Source organism: Heliangelus exortis, chromosome 3, assembly GCF_036169615.1.
Source record: "Heliangelus exortis chromosome 3, bHelExo1.hap1, whole genome shotgun sequence".
NCBI lineage: Eukaryota > Metazoa > Chordata > Aves > Apodiformes > Trochilidae > Heliangelus > Heliangelus exortis.
The window spans coordinates 12,305,070-12,323,247 of record NC_092424.1 but is presented as its reverse complement, the minus strand read 5'-3'; the positions used below and the strand labels follow the sequence as shown (position 1 = coordinate 12,323,247).

Below are 18,178 nucleotides of genomic sequence, written 5' to 3'. Positions count from 1 at the left end.
TGCTCCAATCCTGTCAGTGTTTAAGAAGCATTAGGATGATGCACTTATTAACTTGCTTTAGCTTTAGATCAGCTCTGAATTGCTCAGACAGTTCAGATGATCCCTGTAGGTATCTTACAACTGAAGTAATCTATTCTATTCTAAATAGTACCAGATACAGGCACAAATTACATCAAATTAAATATGTATTTTCATGGCTCTTCAACAACAAGTTCTTGATTTGCCACATGGCTAATTCTCAAAGAGCTGCAAGTTAAGTAGTACCACCTTTTTTGTAAAGCTTTGTAATTCAGGAAAGTATCAAATCCCAAGTACATGAACAGAGCATTTTCTGACAACATTATGCCTTTTAAATGTATGAAGTTTAAATTAAACAGAACATTTTATAATGTGCTATAAAATCATTCCAGGCAGTATTGCCTACTGCAAAAAAGGTTGGGAAGATGAAGATGGAAAACCAAGTTAAATTAACTCTAATTTATATTGAACAACATACTAATTCCACAATGTCTGGTTAATGTTTTTAACCTCTTGTGTTTTGGGTACTAGTTCTGAAGCAAGAAATTTTAATAACTCAGGCTCTTTGTAGGAAACTATAATGGCTACTTAAACACAAAAACAATACCTTAAGAAACATTTGCAAATCATTTTACAGAGGATAAAGCTGTCGTATGTAAGGAGCTTCTGCCTCTACAGATTAATTGTAAATTCTGTAACAGGTATTTTTGCAGTTCTCTCCAGATCAGACTCATTTTTCTGTCTCTGAGACCCACCATAAAAATCAGTAACAAGATACTTACTCCTGACTTATCTGCTATAAACTTCATGGTTAATATGCTCCAAAACTTAGATCCCAGAATACAAATGTATGACATGAATCCATGTCAGATCTGGCACTGTGGTGAGCAGGCCTTGTGATACCAAGAAAGGAACTGAACAAGCTTAGCAATAAAGATACCCTTTGCATTTGGGGGATGTACATCGGATGGCTCATCCTCAAGAGAATATGGATGAATATGTGAAGACAAAATTGCTAATTATATCTGACCTGGGAAAATACAAAAATCTACTCTTCAGCATTGTTAGCCTGTCACTTTCCATAAGCCTTTAAACTCATTATTCAAAGAAGAAACTGCACAGGAGAAAAAAAACCCCAGTGTTTTCCATATCTCAGAGTATAATTAATAGGAAATAAACATTCACTAAATCTCATTTTTTAAGCCTCTTTTAACCATCAAGTTTACAGACCTCCAGCACTTCCACATGGCAGATATCTCATTAAATCCCCTTTCTTTTCTTTCTATATCAATAACTTCTGGACATGAAAAGCGGGGAGTAGAGACAGGACCAATCAAGTATGAAATTGAAGGCTAGCTCCGAGTCTAGAGATTAGGATACAGGTTAAATAATGCTTCTGTAAAGGGTGAGGGAAAAACAATTTTTTATGATTCTAACATGAAGCAGCAGCACTCACTTCTGAGCTTGTGCTGCCAGTATCTAATTTGACTAAAATTTCCACCGTTGTAATTTTTGAGGCTGATGGTGAACAGCTACAACTCTCATGAACTGGCTTAGCAATGTTTAAGCTAGTCAGCTCCTTTCTCAAGGAAAAATTATAGCATGAGGAGAAAGTAAAATGATTCTTTACTTCTGTGGAGAAAAGCTGTATGAGCAGGGATCTTGTAAATACCATAGTGACTGCAAAAATGATAAATAATTTTCTTCTCTTAATGATACGACATGATATTTTGGATAGAAGTAGCTATGTATGATGGTTTCAACTGACTGGAAAAGTGAGAATGGGACATGGTAGAGAAAGCTGGGAAGAACCTAGTCAGAGGACATTACTTAGCTTGATCTTGATTAGTATGAATAATCAGGCTCAAAATGTTACCCCACAAAAGATACTTGGTAATGTATCTGTACTCACCAGTCCTTCAAGAACAAAGGCAACTAATTTAATATGGAAGATGCTAAATTTAGGAACTACTTAAATGAAAAAGTTATGTAAAAAGCTAAAAGGGGTAGCTGAAAGAATAAGGGTCTGGAGAAAACCTGAACCATTTCAAGACAAGGCATTTCAAGACTTGAAACAACTGCATATTGCCATTCAGAAAGTCTCTAAAAAGACTGGAAAATTGTATCAGAAACAAAATAAAGTATTAAGAAGGCATATTTTAAAAACAGGTGTTCCAGACAAATGATAAAGCTCAAGGAGAACAAGTCCGATAGGTTAAATGAAAAAAACATGGTAGCTGTGTAAAAAAAAAACCCAAATAAAAGCCAAGGTTCATTGCCTTCATCTACTACAGCAATGAAATGGTATTTCATCATCCCTTAGACATCTGGAAAAGGACCATTAATTTTTTTCCACAATACAAGTAGTACAATGACTCTTTGATAATACATTCAGGATACAATTTAAGAATGGACTTTAGCCATTTTTTGTGGACAGAATGATAAGAATTCCCTTTTTATTGGGAAGGGTACAAAATCTGCTGATCTCACTGGCTGATGTAAGAACTGCTCTGAGGACAGTGACTGACTGAGAGATACTGAAATACAATCTTCATCCAAAGTTCAACACTTTTGTCAAAGGTTGTTGAACTTGCTTTTTTGTAAACAAAAAAAAAAGTGAACTGGCTAGAGTTTCAAATGTTGCTATTGACTTGAAAAACACATGAAAGTGAGTTAGAAATTTTTTAATTTTAAAAACCACAGAGAGTGACCACCAGAGGAAGATAATTTAGGCCTGGGAATCTTCGTTAAAACCTGCCAGGTATGACAGGCGAGACTTCAAGAAGTTTAAATGATTGTGAAAGACTTTAAGAAAGTTTAAATAGTTACAATATAGCTGAATACTTACAGAAACAACAACAAACCCCCAAAAATGAAAAAAACCCCTAAATGTATCTGAAGAAACTTTTTTGCATTTTTAAAGCAATTTCTACTTAGTTGCATATCGTTAACACAAACTCCAGTATACTCTTTAGTGAAATACTGTTAGGAATACAGCAGTGTTAGTTTAGAAATAATCTATATTCTCTAGAGCAAAACTAGACTCTGGAGTTAGTAATTATAATAAACTTTAAAGAGCTCTAGTGGAGTCAAATCCTCACTGACTAGCTTTTTAATAACTGACATAATTTATTATTGTAATTCAATTTCTTTTGAATGTAACAAGGTGACAGAACATACTATAGTGTTAAGTAAGTATAGGGACTTTTATCAAAATTTAAAATGAGAGACTAGCTCAGCTCTGGTTAAAGTTACTTTTACTATTAGAAGATGAATGAGAAGCTGAATTGCTGAGAAGGCAGCTCTAATTGCAAGACTTTACTTTCCAGATGTAGTTGACAGCAAGCTGACTTTTAATGTGTGACTATTTTCCCATATTGAAGAGAAATCACTTGTCTTGCTTCACGCCCGGGGAAATTAATCTGAGAAGTTATGAACCAAATAGTCTAGCAAAAAACAGGATTATTCCTTTGCAGACTGTGACATGGTAGAGAATGTTGTGGGCATAAAAAAGGTGCTATGAACACTTTTGGAAAATTTAAATGTGAAACAACTGGATATAGAGAACTATATCCTGTTCAGGACAAGAACTAACAAACTTAACAAGCCATAAGTATTGTTCCACAAACTTTCCCCACTGGAGAACTGACTCCATGAGCTCTTTGATTTCTGGATTGTCTCAGTCCAGCCTTGCAAGATACCCACAGTGGAAGTGAGAGAAAAATGCATCTGACATCCAGTAGACATATAGTAGAACAAGTAATTCTGTGAGCAGTGGTGCTAATGAAGATGAGTCACAGGTATATTTGAACTTTCAATCCTTTGTGGATCCTCCAAAGCCTAGTGTGGTGGTTGGCTCATACTGCAAAGAGACCTGAACCAAATTTGGTGAGCTGGTCAAAGAACAGACCTAAGATTAAAGGAAAGTGGACAGAGAATGGTTTTATCTGTTCGATACTTTGAGGAATCACTTGCTGCAGTCTAAAAATCTCTCCCTCTAAAAAGGTTTCTGACAACCACAAATGACAGGAAAAAAAATTTCTTTCTAATAGGGAGTCCTTGTTTACTGATAAATTATCCATAATTCTGACAACAAATCATTAATAAACATCTGCCTTGTTCTGAAATCCTTGCATCTAGAACCACCTTACTCTGTGCTCTCCATCCACAAGAACAGGAAATAATAGGAATAGGAAACAATTAATTTCTATTGTGACAGAATCACAGGTAGACTTTAGAAGACACTGACATGTCAACCTACACTATTCATTTGTTCCATCTATTTGTTTGGAACGATTCATGAGTCTTAAATAAAGATTCCTGAGCAACAAGATGAGGAAATGTTTGCTTTCCTATATTGTCTGGCCTATTTTTTCTTGGACTGCCTTATTGGAAGGTTCCTTTCAGAATAGGTCACAAAATTAAAAAAAAAAGAATCTCAGAAGATGACTTCTCAGTTTTGAGCCCTATAAGCCATATTCTGTAGTTCCATATTATCTGGGAGTCCTCTTGATTTCTGAGGTAGTATGTAGTATGTATTTTGTTGGCATTTCCTGAGTGAATAACAGACATGAAACACACGGAAAGAATTTTTCTTCATTTTGCTTTCCATTCTAAAGGTGTTTATAAGTAATCTGGCATTCACTTGGATAGGAATAGGACCCTATATTCACTGGAATAATGTATGACATTGAAATACAAAAAAAGCTTCAGGATAAATGCTCTGAATGGCTAGAGGTCTTTAATTTTTTCCTAAAGCAGAAGTCCAGCTAGTTTTGTGGAACTCAAAACAGTAGCTTCAGCAGTATTCTTTGGAAGTTCATGGATGACAGATGAATAGCCTATTTTGCATGTACCTGGAGATGGCTATGAAGAACACAATATATATCCATAAATTACTACAAAGCTACAAATTTTCAAGACCTTTCCTAGGATAGATTTTATATTAGGATGCAATCTACTGGCTGAGAAACTGAAACAAGATTACCAGCACTGAAGAACACCTTACATGGGATCTATCAAAATAGCCAGCTTCATCAAGAGAATTCTTTTGACTGGTTTCAGGTTTGATGCATTACTGTAGCAAAAGCTATTTTCAGCACAAGTGTAACACAATGCTTCTCAGTGACTCCACAGCAGGACAGACTAAAACACATGAAAAATAATTCTCTGAAATACAGAGCTTTTAACTTAAAGCCAGCGGACAAGGCAAAAGGATTTCACTAAAATCTGTACACCATTTTTGTAGCTGTTCTGCTTTACACTTGTTCATGATTTATTTGATGATAATGAATAATTTTCCATAGCTTGATTTCTTTGAAATAGAAGAGCAGTACAGGCAAAGAGCTAGCTGCATTCAAGGATCTGAATGCAAAACCATATCTTCATTTCATTGTGCTACTGGTTTTAGCCAGGCTTCCAAGTACTTGGTGAAAAATTTGCTAAAAATAGTAATATGTTGTTACTTTGAAAATTGTGCATAGAATTGCCTTTGAAAAACGTGTGCGATCATTCAACAGTGAGCACATCAACTAAAATAAAACCATAGGTTTAACATTTCCCAACCTGCATAGGGTTGATCTGCACTGAACGTTCAAAGCACTCTACACATTCCCTGAATTCCCGGTTGCGGAGATGGAGGAGGCCTTTGGAACGCTGGGCACGGGCGCTGCGGTGCCTGGAGAGCTCCCAGGCCTTGTCATAATACTGGTGGTCTTTAAGAACATCACCAAGCAAACAATATAATCCTGGTGTTTCCTTTTTCTCTAACTCCCGCCTAAGTATTTCTTCTGCCTGTGAAGAAAAAAAAAAAAAAAAAAGAAAAGAAAAATCAATACATAATGAGGGAATTTATTTTCAGTTAATCACCTACCTGAATAAATACTGCTTTAGCACCTTGCAGTCATTAATTGAAGGAGAAGAAGTAGGTAGGGATAGTATGGAAAGAGTCTCTTGATCCAACACAGCATGAAAGATAAAGTCTAGAGAGACTTTAGTTCCACACTTTTTTAAAATACACTTCAACATCACCATAACGTGGTGACTTCAGATTTTTACACACCAAGGAAAAAGGTACCCAGGAAAACAAGAAGCTGCTAGCTACTTATTTTATATCTTAGGTGTATATTCTGTCCTAAGAACAAATCATAGTCCTGTCCATCAGATCTGTAGTTTTTATATAGCCTAGTAAGTGCCTTTGAAACGACTATAATTTCCTTTTTTCTAATTGCTCTTTTCTGAAAATAGTTATTTCCATTGTATTGTGTCTGAAGACACATTCACTTCCATACTCGTTTTGGGAAATGCTACTCTTCTACATAATATGCAGAAGCTCTAAATTTAGATCTAAATGTCTGAGATAAAATACGTTCAGTATATATATATGCCCCATTATGGAAAAGAAGACATAAGCTGTGTCTCACAGACATCTATTATGGGCCGTAATAAATTTTCAAAAGCTCTTTATCTCAGGGTCACTATCTTGCTTTAACAATTAAATTATTGTTTCTTTCTTAAACAAGAGATAGTCTTCTTTCTGTGGCTTTATGAAAAGATAAATATACTGTACAGATCACCATTCTTCAGACCAAACTCTTACTTCAGTCCCCTGCTGCAAAAATGTAACATACATAATTCAGCTTAGTATAATTTTTCTATTAGAAAAGATGTATTTGAACCATCTGAACCAAAAAGATCCAACAAAGTCTGCCACAGAATTGGTCTGCCATGGTAACATCATTCTTCTATCATAGCTAGTTTATCTAAAAGGAAAGCTGAGTTCTTGTTACCTAACAAGAAAAAAATTGAAGCTATGTAGCCTTTGCTGACTGGAACAGGTGTAGCTATTACAACACTGCTTTTCACAGAATGGTCTACAGCAGACTGGATGGAATTCTAAAGTGCAAAAGTCAGGTAATTTAAACACAAGAAGGATGTAGGCTATTACATTACTTTCTGGACTACTATGTGTGATAAGGAATTAAACAGACAATGTTTAATAGAAGCCCTCAGTCGGCACAGAAGGTTCTGTTTTAAATAAAAGGTGATGCACCTTTTTGTTACTCATTACAAGGACTCCTGGAAACCAAGTTCAATATTCATTCTGCATTTAGCTTCTGTCAATCCACATGTTCCCATACTTTTTTTTCTTTAAAGACTCTCTCAGCCTCTATTAGCCTCACTCTTCACAGGTAAACCAGTCCTATTCTTCAGCAATTAATTCCTTTGCTTTCATCTCTTCTGCCCATACATTATTTGCTAGGCTACCAGAGAAAGCAGCATGAAGAAGCAGAACAGATCAGCGAGGAAAGAGGTCGCAGGAAATAAAGGAAAGCTTCGAAGATTTCATTTCATCTTCCCTGTGACTACATGCATGACCTTGGGCAAGACATTTACTCCTCTTTCTCAATTTTGTAGCTACATACAGGAGTGCCTACATGCTTTCTATATCTGTTTTATGTAGTGGAAAGCATCAGGTTCTTGAATGAGCTCAAGCACTGATCAGTCTAGTACTAATTGACTTTGCATCTGGGAAACATTTCCTTCTGAGATCTTAGCATAATTGTGTTTTCTCATTCAAAGATTTTGAGATACCTGTGTCATTTAATGACAAGAAAAATAATTCTGTAGAATGTGGATTGCTGGGCACGTTGGTCTAAAACCAGACTGTGTACCACACTGTTTATTCTGAGATGACAGAACAGGGGTAGGTCTGAAAAGGGTGTTGCAAGATGGCAATACCAGGCTGATGCTAGAAAGTAAATGTCATGAATTTATGAAAGAGCATCAGCTACCATGCTCTAGAGTTCCTGCAAGGGATTAAGGCCTCATTTCAATTAGAAGAACTGAAAATTCACACACATCCTTTCTTTCTAATTTAGCAGGGAAATACTCAAGTTTTTGGTGTATTATCCATTTCTTGTGTGGTTGAAGAGACCTCTTACATCTTAAGCAAAGAAAGTTGCCCACTGTAAATAATATTTAAGAATGCTGGGTCCCCCTTACAGGAAGAGACACTTTTAAATAGTGGATCTCACTACACACGTGAAAATCACTGTCTCCTTTCACTGAGTCTGTTAAAGGAACACAATGAGTAAAAGATTGTAATGAGAAAACCACAGCATTTATCAATGTACTTGTATTCAGATTTTATAATAATTTGGGGGTTTTTTTGTTTGGATTTTTTGTTTGGTTTTTTTTTTTCTCTTCTGTGCCCTGTTTCACTCACCACTTGGCACTCTGTTACTCTTCTTTTGACTTATGATATGACACTAATTTCTATTAATTTTGTTCACATTATGAAATAAGTATAGAGCCATGTTTAATAACAGTATGTTACTATGTATGTTACAGTAAGTTCCACTAAAACATTTGCAAAATCTTTCTCTGCAAAACTTGAACCACTACATGGCCTTGTTATAACTGAGTGGAATTAGGTATTTCCTAATTGCCTAACATGTAGCTTCACATAGCTTTATCTACATGGTCTGTTTTTATGTCAGCACATAATTCAAAAGTAGGAGGAGGGAACATATTACTTTGATGTGCAAGTACTCATCAAACGCATTGATATTCCTGATACATGACTGTTTTATTAGATTCTTCAGTATTTATATTCAGGTTTTCTATATAAAAGCATTTCTGGGGGAAAAAATGCAGAAGTTTATTAAATAGAGTTTTTTGTTTTGGGGACATTATGCTAAGTTGTTTACATACATCCACCAAACAACATATTGCTCAGGTATATTTTTGTGCATTTCTAAAAAAATAATTAACATCTTTAAAAATACTGTTTATAAATACAAACAGTTCATGCTCTGAAAACTTCCTGATAAGGAGCACAAATAGACAAAAACTTTGGTGCATAGCTAAATGTTTTTAATTTCCTGGCTTTTTTAAAATCTGAGACTGGCTTTTTTTTTTTTTCCAGCAGTATTGTTACTTAGTCCTTACATAGCATTTTCTGTTTTTCAAAGCACAGCACGAACCCTCATTCTGAAAGTATTTCTAGCAGTTTCCTGTGTCAGATATCCTGGCCTATTCTCCGAGTGCCATTTTCATAACTCCCTAAGGGCAGTTTGTGAATGTAACTAGGACAGAATGCATTTCCAGGAAATGGAAAATATTGACCTCTATTTCTCCACTGTACTGAAAAGATTGGGATATTAGCATACTATCCCCAAGGCATGCATAATGTGACACACCATTTGACAGCAAAACTTATCTGTTCGTTTATGATGACCAAAATGTAGGCATTGGTGCCTGACAGTAAGAAAAAATATGCAAGCATGAGAAATTCTGCATTTTTTCTATTAGTTATTGCTCTTTATTTGGTAAGCTGTGATTAGTTTAAGCATAGTCTTTTTGCTTATGGCATCATAAAGCACTCATACATTCATACATTTAATGCTAGCATACAACAAACAGAGGGAAAGAACAGGGAAGAAAAGGAAAAAACCCATATTTTTGTCTTAAAGTGAATATTTCTGAAAGCTACATAAATTCTGAAAAGACAGCAAGTGAAAACACACACAAGTAGCCACTGCTTCCAGCTATCATTTCCTAAAACCTTCCTACCATTGCTTTAACCATAACAGCAAAATAATCAACAATATGATTGCTGCTACAGCCTGCTACCAGCATTTTTAAACAATTCTGTCACCCATGCATAAAGTTAGGTGATGGCTTTAAATTGTCCTTTTCTGGATGTGATCACACAAATCTACAGCACTGTTACAGAAATGATGGAAAAAATTCAGGAAAACATTAACGTAGACTAAACAAAATAAAGGCTTTTGATCTCACACCAGTTCTTGTCTCAAATGTTTGATTTGTATTTGAATGCATTTTCAATATATTAACATCAGGTAGTTAAATAAGCAAAGTACTGATGTAGCTGTGTTTAGAGTGTTTTTAAAAACTACATTTAATAGTTTGAAATCAAGTGAGAAATAAAACATATCCCCTCCAGACAAAGCTCCAAGACTCCATCATGAATGAGTGCTTCAGCCTTCTTGAAATACCCACATTACACTTGCTGTGCTCCCAAAGCTGTAAACTTGATTTTCCTTTAATATTTTCAAGAATTACTGTCACAGTCTTCTTGCTCCTAAGTTACTTCTTATTTACCAAATTCTGTGTCATGTCATCATTACTTTACATATTTTTTATTTTTTTAAGCATTCACAAATTATGACAGAATCATACGTCACGTGTCCAGTTTTTCCTAAACAGAGTTTCCTCATGATACCCGTGTAGAAATGAGTGTCATTAGGAAACTGACAGCTCAAGGCAGAAAGTCCTTTACACCTCAGGTCCTATTTCAAGACAGGATTTCAGCTGTAAAAAGCCTTTTTCTTACCTTTCCATGCTGTCCTGCTCTTTCATAGCAGATTACTACATCTTCCCACATTTCCAGCTCCTCAAATATCTGTAAGGCAGAGTTGGTACATCCCAGCTCAAAGAGTAAGCTTGCAAGCTGACGCTGGAAAGAGAAGAAATTCCAAGTAAGTGGAAATTGGTAAATAAATGATATCTGCATTTTTTTAAAAGATGATGGGGGCATTTCAGATTTTTTTTCAGTTTTTGTTGATCCTGACTGGATCCTGACGTTCTCCACAGATGTCATGGGCTTCACGGACCTTTACTTGGGTTCAGTATCTGTTACAAATTCACCAAGTTACCATGGGGGAAGAGAGTAGCAGTAAAAAAAAGAACTGGCTAAAGCGCTTTGATATAAATATGTAGCAAACCGGCAATCTGTAACAAAGTAATTATTTCTTAGCTTGATATTCATCTCTGGCAAAAAACCCTACATTTGCCAGGGTATGGAACCGTTTCTCATTTATGTTTTATTAAATTTCTTCAGAGTCAAATTTGGGAAAATTTGTATAGGCAATGCCTCTAATTACTATGATGACAGCACTGCAGCCATTTTCCATTATAAATACCTAATTTTCTGTCTTTGGTTTGGAGAATAGGCTTAGAGTGAAAAGTGTCACTCAGACAACTGGAAATAAAAACCACATTTGCTAGTTCTATTGCAAGTGCCTCTTGGAAGGCTGACCAAAATTTGGGAAAGCGGGGACAAGATGTGATTGGTTAAAGCAACATGCACTGAGGTGGGACACTGAAAAGTAATAAAACACCGCTAAGAGTAAATAACACAAACAACTCTGGAAGTATGCAATGTAAATAGTGTTAAGTTTGTTCAACACAGCAGCATCAGATAAGACTTTTAATTTGTGGATTTCTGTTCTAGAAAGAGTTTATGATCAAGATAAACAGGGTAGCTTTGGAAAAAATAATCCTCTCAGCACGAAAGGGGCATGGCTTTTGAGTTCTACAGTGTATTCCTGACTCCTAATTTGGCTGCTTTGACCCTGATCCACTTCCTAAAAACAACCCAACCTGCACAGTCATTAAAAGATGAGAAAGATGAAAGTAATCATAGCATAAGTAAAACAGCAATAAATACTAAAACAGTGGCAAGATTCTTTTTACAGGAGGTAAGTTGGAAGCTAGTAAGTTTGGTCCATTTTTTATTGAAGAAAAAAGGACAATTAAGAAGAACTGCACTAAATGCAATTACTTCTGTCTATGACAGAACAAGACATCTGAAAGCAAAACACTGTAGAACTTGATTTCCTTCCAGAAAAAAGTACTGTGTTCTTAGATTACATCTTTATTACAATAGTGTTTTAACCCAAAATTATATCACACTCTCTTGATTCATGCAGTATCAAAAATATTACTAACTACAGACTTTTAAGTAACAGGATTGCTTCACACCTGAATGGCCCAGCGTGGGGGCACCTGACAACAGTAGAAAATCTTCATGCGTTCAGATACTGATGTATTTGCATCTTCAAATTGGTCTGCAAGTGCCTGTAAATGCAAAGTGTATTCTGATTTAGTATTTACTAAGGCTACAACAAACAAACCTACCTAAAAAACCCCAGTAATTCAAAGCATTCAGGATTTTAGGCATTCTTAAAATAATTTATATTAAAGATAACATTAGATGCCAGTAATCTTACACCATAATCTGCTGCACATTTTTTCATTATCCCAGGTAAGAAAGCGTATTAATCATTGACATTAAAATACATTATTACAGTTAATAATAAAGAAACAGGTTTAAAGACATTAAAATTTCAAAGTGCATATAGCAGGAATAATCATTGTATTTACAGTTCCAAAAAAATACTTGCAGAATAAAACTGTGTCAAATACTGAAGTGACCTTGCTTAATGCATTTCAATCTCTAATTAGTTTTTCCCTATGATAGCACTGATGTGGCTTAGGTATAAAATTTCTTTTTAAAAAGAGAAAGGCTAACATAATATAGTGGACTACGCTGCTGCAAAAAGTCCTAATATAGTGTAAATTATTGTGACTTGGAGTACAATTCAGGCTTTTGTTTGTTTGTTTGTTTTGGTGGAGCATTGGATTAATAATATGTCTTTGAAAGAGAACTTTAACTTCTGAACAGCAAAAATGTAGCAACTTCAGCTCTAATCCTTCCTCTGAAAATCCACTGTGAAGTTATTTAAATCAAAATTTAGCAGAAAAAACAGTAAAATATTAAAGGTGGCTATAAGCCAGAAAGTTGGCTAGAAGTTTTAGGACAATGCAGTCATCATTAGATTAGCAAATTTAAGGCCAGAGTTCTAAATTAGCGAATATTAAATTATGTGCCTTCATATGATTCATCTCTAAAAGTCTCACATATAATTCAACCAAATTTTTCTGAGCATGGAAAATTAATGCAGATTCCCAAACAAAAGGAAAAATTGAATAGGATCAATTCTTTCTCTCTCTTTCTATATCCAACTGTTGGCTCCTCGAATTATATGAATAATGCAAATAATAGATGTTTAATATTAAAATAATCAGCTACGTGATTGAAATTGCTAAGCATCTTGTAACTGCTACTGATAATTGGATTTATTAGGTGGTTTTATTCTTCTAACAAGAAGGGAATCACAACAGGCAGCACTAATTTAGGCTTTAAATCCACACTTAACCACCTAATTTTAAATACTCATATTTAAAATATTCAATCTTATTCACATTCTCTTTCATAAAGTTACCTCCATAGTCTTGTTCCTAAAAAATGTTCCCCCAAAAATGACTGAGGTGCATTTGTAGTGAGGAAAGGAAGAGGCTAATAAAATCACATCCTTTACACAATTCTGAGCAATCCAAAAGGAGTCAGATTAAAATAAAACCTTTAAAGCTACATTAATTAATTACAGAGTTTGCCTGACTACAAACTAAGTAACAAACTCTATTTCACAGTTTTAGTTCTGCAGAAATACTCTAATTCTGAAAAACTGTCCAGTTTCTTGGGTGATCATTTTACAAGAGCAGACAATGTAGTAAACTACAGTTTGAAATGTTTAATATAATAATCACTCTAAGCCTGAACAGAGACAGATAAATAAGTATGTCCTGTAAACTAGTTTGTTGAGAAGAACAGAAATCATAAAATGTTTTAATTTAATAAAAATGTTTTGTTCCTATTTTAGCTTTTTTTTTTTTTTCAAGAAAATTCTATCTTTTCAAAATAAGGACTGGAATTATAAGAAAAATAGTTTTTGAAAAGCAACACTATTGAAAGATTTGTGAGCATATCTTCTGCATAGCTCCTAAGCAGAAAAGCCTAATGTAAATTACATGTTGTAGGAGAAAATTTCTATCAGCAAGTACAATTCTCTGCCCTCACAAAACCAATACTGTCCTCTGTTCCAACAAAAACCAAAAATATAGGTAGAACACATGAATATTGCATATTCCCTAAAAAAAAGTAAATTCTAATGAACTTGTTATTAAAATCCATGGTTTATGTACTCTCTTATATGTTGAAAAAGTAAGCTCTGGTAGTTCTACCTGCTTGTGAAGTTTTGAAAATAAAATATTAAAAATTGCTGACAGCTGTGTTTCTGAATCATGCTTGAGGAAATAAAATTTGGGTTGTACAGTGGCAAGAAAATGAGAATCCTACCCTTAACGCACAGCCAGTATCTAATCACATAATGATAAATAAATAAAATGAACATGAGTACACTGCCAAGGGAGCATCTTTTTCATTAATAATCTTAAACCTAAATACTGTGCAAAAAAACCACCCAAAAACCTATGTGAAAGCAGAATATTTGCAGCACAGTCAAAACACATAAGATTTGAAGATTTGGTGTCTTAGCTTAACATGAGCCTCCAGTTCCTGCACTGGAAGTTGTTAAATACAACTACAGCAGAAACCAACTAAAATTCATAATTCTTAATGACATTTAAGTTCTTCCATATGTAGCATTTAAAAAGATCAACCCCACCACCACATAACACACCCTTTCTGCAGGGCTTGAGTGCCATAGGTAAGTTCTTAAGTCAAAAACCACACTACACAGAGATACATTACTCCAGTTTGGAAGCAACACAAACGTGGATAGTTTTGATGGAATTTTATGTAGTAAGTAAGACTATATTTCTGCCACATGAAAGCAGGAAAAGGCAGCTCTAGAAACTACAGTTTGTTCTTCCTATCTCATGTTGAAACCTCTAGTAAGAGATTGACATGGTGTACTTATCCCAAACACAGGCTACCTATTGTGATAATTTCAAATTAAGAAGTACATAAGAGCTTTTGTCACTTTATAAATTAATCTCAGTCTAATCAAATACAGCTGGTAGTCACCCATGACATGAGTACATGAAGTCTGTAAAGGATTTTTTCCCCTCTTGGATGTCATCTCCATGCATTCATTCCAGTTACAAATCCCAGCTTTGCTTCTGTGTTTACCATATGAATGACATCGCGATGGTCCTGATGATAAAATATCAACTTTGATTTTGAGCCTGCCTAAATTTCAGTCTCTTGATCCTCTCATCATTTTTACTGTTCTTTTCTTCTCTGGCTGACAGTTCCAGCTTTTTCTTTTTAGCCAGACCTTATCTCTGTACTTAATCTTTGGAAATACTATTACAGCCTTAGAGTTTCTTGTGAGATATGTCAGATTTTTTGCAACATAATGTTATCTGATTTCTCAAACTACTTATAGTACCACTTCTAAAACTGTTCTTCATCCAACTTGTCTCAAGTCCTTCCCTCAAAGTTTTGTTAAAATATAATCTTCAAGTAGCTTTCTGTATCTGAGATAAATAAATAACACATCTTCCCATCCTTCTTTCTATTCTTACACTCTTTATTCTAGATTAAATAGCTATGTAATTTCGCAAAAATGTGCCCCTTACTATCTAAAACTGTGACTATACACAAACAGTTTTCCTTCTATTTCATCTGAAGGATGCCCTGACGCAAGCTTACTTAGGAAAAAAAAAGTCCCACTAAAACCAAGGAAAAATGCCCCAACCCCCTGTCTTTTGAAGAGCAAGATCCTCATTACCTATCAAAAATTTCTTGAAAACAACATACTTTGTGCAGCAACTACTTAATTCCATCTAGATTTTTCCCTCAATAACACTGAAGATAGGCCTGTCCATATCCAAACCTAACTCTGCCCTGATGACACACCTGCCTGATAAGTCTTGACACACAGACAGCATTTTATCTGTGCTATTGCATCTCGCTTCTTCCCAGGTTTTCATATCAGTATACACAGTGTGACTGCACCACTTTTAGCTGTCTTTCTAATAGGAGCATTTCTAGTTTTAGTGTTCCACCATATATCTTTCAGCTACAGAAAATCTTGTTTCACAGACTGCATCAACAGCCATAGTTTGTTTCTCTTGTTTTCCTGCCTTCTCCTTACTGCTAACCAGGCATCCTGCTCTTTCCCACCAACCACACCCTGTTTCAAACATTAAGTTTCAGTACTTTTATACCTCATTACCTGATATGCATTTAATGGCACCACCATCTCTACCCTTGTTAGCATCTTATATTCCCCCTCATACCCTTTGATTTATCCTGGTACACTATTTATGATTTTGTAGGCAGGGAGATTAGGCAAGTTTTTTCTCATCTTCAACTTCTCAGTCTAGAGATTTGTCAGTCGGCCAGAACAAATCCTTAGTTAATGCCTCTGGGATTCCAGTGGTGACCTTCTACCCAACTCCTTTCTACAGTAATGCTCCCAACAGCCATAAACCACAATGTTTATCACCTAACCCTGACCAAAATATTGACTGTGTGATTATCTTATCCTGCTTTTGGCCTCCTTCTCCAACAACTCTAAGCTGTCACACTTCTTACAGGCTTCTATCCTTTACAGGAAAGAAAAGCAAAACCAAACCCTCCACTCATTTATTTTATCTTCTGCTTCTTTATGCTGCTTATAGTTTATTAAACAAAAAGTGGACATTTTTGTAAGCTTATGCAACAGTTTTTGTGGACCCTCTAATAACTACAGACTTCCATAAAACTTCCAGAGAGTCATTGTTAAATTTATTCAAACTTTCTGTAAACTTAAGACCTAATAATAAATACTTTACAGTCTTTAGGTGGAAGGATACTAAAATATCTGTCTAACAGAAAACCTACATAATTCTCAAACCTTAAAAACTTTAGGTGGCTTTGTATGCTTTTAACTGTCCTCTGCCAAATTACTTTTTCTAACAATAAAGCCTGAAAAACTGTGCACAAGAAAGAACTATAGTCCAGGTTGGCTTGGGATGTATGACAGTAATTGACACAGTCCTGTTGCACAGTAGTGTCCTCAGTAATACAGAATTACTAAGAAAAGCTGCATTTCCCATTAAGAAAACATATATTACTGGCATCTGAAATTCAGAAACTCTCTACATGTTAGAAAGCAAACAGCAAATACAGAGAATTACATATACAGAAAAATTAAAAGTTTTCCGAATTTTCCTTTCTGTGTATATTTATATAATATATATATATTTTATATATATTTAGCTATTCCAAGATTTCTACTGTACTATAGGTATTTTAAGTCCTTGTGGATAGAGAATTAGATCTTGAGCAACACTTTTGAGGTAAACTTACTTTTAAAAAACCCAAAACATAGCATTTACAATCCAACAGCTCTTTGTCAACCCAGGAGCTCCTGTAACCAAGACCACTGGTATAAACTGAGACATACCCAGACTTCTAAAATCCAATAGTCAAAATACTTAATTTTCCAGTGAAGCCATGCCAGAAATTGTGAAGCAATAAAAACAGTTTTAATATTTATGCAGTAAAAATTTCCTTAATGGGAGAGAATAATTTTTGATTGATAAATATTGATATAATATGAAGAAAAATGAAAATGGTTGAGATTAGTCTAAACTCCACAAGGGATATTATGATCAAATAGTGATTACTGTATTCATTGCCTATTTTATCATTGGATAAAAATACAAGTTCAGTACCTTTGGACTTGTTTTCAACCATTATTCAGAATAGCATTTTGACATTTAAGACAAAACTTTCTTGCTTAGAAGCTACAGTTACTTAAAACAAGTATTAAGCTATCCTTTTAAAAAAGTTCACAGATTATATATTTCTATTAAATGATGAAAAACCACGAACAGTCAAGAACTGGAGTAGACAAACACAAAACAAAAGCTATTACGCAAGGATGTATTTCAACATCAAGAAAGAAATGCTCCCTCCCCCTCATTTATCTGATTTTCAAAGGGGAATTATGACATTAAATACTTGAGGAAAATTTATTACAGTAATCACTATTACAATTTGTGGTTTATGATTCATGGAAACTCAGAAAGACCACTTCTTACTTTGTGCAAAGATGCCAAGATGAAGTACACTACTTATTGGAGAATTTATATTATTCACATTCTCAGGAGAATGAAAAGGTTCTGTGAGAATGCTGCAGAGGTATGAGAATGCTTAAAAAGGTAAAAATCTTACCCTCATCTTACAAGATTCATTAGAATCTTGTAGGTTTGAAGACTCCCATTTTTTGCTAACTTTACAAGCTCACCCTTTCAGTCATTCTTCCAATTAAATTATTGCTTGATAGGACTGACTTCAAATAGTGTGTATACTTCAACCAATTTTTACTTAAACAAAAGTTTTTATTTAAACAAAGTTTTTCTATGCATTTTATTTCAAATCAGTGTAATCTCTTATTAAACAGCAGACTAATTCCCCAACTACTGCTTTGCATTTTTTTTCCTCCCACCCTAGGCCGGACAGAAGTCTCCTTGACCTGTAAAGAAGAGAGGC

The 18,178-nt window shown here is 34.8% G+C and overlaps 1 protein-coding gene across 4 annotated transcripts in view; it reads right to left on the bottom strand.

The window, feature by feature from the left end:
• The window catches only part of TTC27 (tetratricopeptide repeat domain 27), a 105,131-nt gene that overhangs the window by 20,550 nt on the left and 66,403 nt on the right, over window positions 1-18,178 (bottom strand). For all 4 annotated transcript variants that reach the window (XM_071739211.1, XM_071739208.1, XM_071739209.1 and 1 more), the window contains 3 exons: window positions 11,809-11,904; window positions 10,379-10,501; window positions 5,584-5,811 (listed from right to left, as the gene is read on the bottom strand). In XM_071739211.1, the coding sequence (XP_071595312.1) occupies window positions 5,584-5,811; window positions 10,379-10,501; window positions 11,809-11,904 (447 nt within the window). The remainder of the gene's footprint in view (window positions 1-5,583; window positions 5,812-10,378; window positions 10,502-11,808; window positions 11,905-18,178) is intronic.